This window comes from Hippocampus comes, unplaced genomic scaffold (genome assembly GCF_001891065.2).
Source record: "Hippocampus comes isolate QL1 unplaced genomic scaffold, H_comes_QL1_v1.1 scaffold71, whole genome shotgun sequence".
NCBI classification, from domain to species: domain Eukaryota; kingdom Metazoa; phylum Chordata; class Actinopteri; order Syngnathiformes; family Syngnathidae; genus Hippocampus; species Hippocampus comes.
Genome location: NW_017805932.1, coordinates 370,215 through 372,388, shown reverse-complemented (window position 1 = coordinate 372,388; position 2,174 = coordinate 370,215). Strand labels below are relative to the sequence as shown.

General features: G+C 41.9%; 1 protein-coding gene across 1 annotated transcript in view; it reads right to left on the bottom strand.

The window, feature by feature from the left end:
* The window catches only part of jarid2b (jumonji and AT-rich interaction domain containing 2b), an 82,664-nt gene that overhangs the window by 3,774 nt on the left and 76,716 nt on the right, over nt 1-2,174 (bottom strand). Inside the window, exons 11-15 of the mRNA XM_019890229.1 lie at nt 1,974-2,066; nt 1,755-1,873; nt 1,577-1,647; nt 711-825; nt 520-625 (exon numbers count right to left, since the gene is read on the bottom strand). Coding sequence (XP_019745788.1) covers nt 520-625; nt 711-825; nt 1,577-1,647; nt 1,755-1,873; nt 1,974-2,066 — 504 coding nt within the window. The remainder of the gene's footprint in view (nt 1-519; nt 626-710; nt 826-1,576; nt 1,648-1,754; nt 1,874-1,973; nt 2,067-2,174) is intronic.

Genomic DNA, 2,174 nt, shown 5'->3' with positions numbered 1-2,174 from the left:
CTCTTTGAACCAAAAAAAAAAAAAAAAAAAAAGACAGACGTACAAGTACGTCCTTGGTAGGCGGGGCCTAATTTTAAAAAGACGTACAAGTACGTCTTGCGGAACTGAAGAGTTAATGTATTCATTCAGAAATAGGTACGGTTAAATTTGGTTTGCGCTAATGGATATGCTGACCCTGATGTTTGGCACTCTTCAGTTTGTTTGTTTTTTTTTTTCCATCCAGGAATGACTTAACGTTTAAAAAAAACACCTCAAACTATATCTATGAAATAAATACATAAAACTTTAGATGGACACACTGACCATTTTGAATGCAATCAAAATAACCCTTTCAGGGACAGCGGTCACTACCGTGGACATCAAAGGGGCTAAACTGACTTTTAAAAAAAACATCAAATATACATAACGATGATGAACGATAAAATTCAAGATGAAATTATTTTTACTATTTTCATAATTTGTAAATTTGAGATGTTGCATGTGTGCGCGTGTGAGTGTCTGCGCGCGCCCCATCCACACCATGACATTCTTCTCGAGCATTTCCAGTCCGGGCGTCCCGTTGGCCTGCAGCAGTGTGTGGACCACCTTGTCCAGTTTGGACTTCTCCTCAGCAGGGACACAATACCTGAAGCACGCATTGGCACAAGTTGAATTCCACGCGTGCGCATATAGTTTGTCAAATATGCTTTGGAGATGCGCGGCAAGCCCACCAAATGCAATCAGCACCAGTGTGAAGGTAATCGATGTATGGAAGGCGATTTTGGTCTCGAGACCAGCATGAGGTAGAAAAGACCATGCCGATGTTCAGCCAAGGAATGGTGACCCCTGCGGGCGACCAACAACACTTTACATGTGAGTCATTCATGGTGAAGTCACAAAGTACACAAAGTCACGATCGACTAGATTCACCAACGTCTTACAGTAAAAAAAATAAAATAAAAAAATTGTGGGTCTAAAAAAATGTATCCAAGTTTGTCAGAATGACATCATTTGAGCCTTCTAGAAACCAATAGAATATCATTCCTGGAATAAAGTACACACACACAAAAAAAGTAATTTTACAATCAAAATAATTCTACATAAAATAAGCAGTTCATAAAAACCGTGAAAAATAGGCATGCGATTACTTATCCGGTTTTTGAAATGGACCAAAAAAAAAAAATAAAATCACTTTAAGGAAAGGAAGAATATGTATAAAATTTAAACTTATTTTAGAATTGATCATTTGAAGTTTTGATTTATCCATATTTTTTTTTGAACAAAACCGGGCCAAACAAATGTGGCCCTTTTAGCCAGCCAAAAACCTGAAGCTCTTTTACAAAAAGGCACAATGACATAAAGCTACGTTTCATGTCCACTTAATTGACAATTGCCCAAATGATGAATGAATTTGACGATTTAAGACTCGAGCAATGAATTGAAACAGAAAAATGCATCGTCAGCTTTGAAGTCAAAGGAATATTGGTGCACGGCTAAATGGCATCTCCAAAATGAATAGCTGTCTAAAAAAAAAATTAATTTCACTTTTCCGACACGTGGACCGACGGGCATGAGAGTTTGAAGCGAGCCTTCTTACCGGGCACGGCACCCAGATGCCTCAGGATGGAGCCCGAGTTATTGGGGAGGACCGTCAGGTTCCATCCGTGTCTGCACACAAGAGGGCGCCACACACACACATCAGAGATCCTCCAAGTGTTTTTTTTTTTTTTTTTTTTTTTTTGGGGGGGGGGGGGGACTTGGGGGCAATCACTCACTTGGCAAAGGGCTCCGACTTGCTGGTGGGGAAGCCACTGCCGTGCGTGCTGGTGTCCACCTTGCCGCAGTGCACGGCCACGTGGCCGTCGCGTTGCTCCACGATACGCCAGTACTCTTGCTGCAGACGCAACAGCACACGGCAGGTTTTTTGTTTTTTTTTTTTTTTTTTGCTAACATCCCAAAAAAATGGTGTGGTTGGTGATGGTGATGACGCTCACCTCGACCTCGCTGGCAGCGGGCTCCTTGTTGAAGCACATGGTCATGGTGTTACGAGCTATCCGGAAGAAGTTGGTCAGCGACACCGACTTCCCCTGCGGCAGTTTCACAGTCGGTATGAATGCAAGAAATGAAAATCAACCATTCTGGAAAATTCCACGCAAACGGATCCGACTCATAAGTTGAACACAAATGAGTGACGG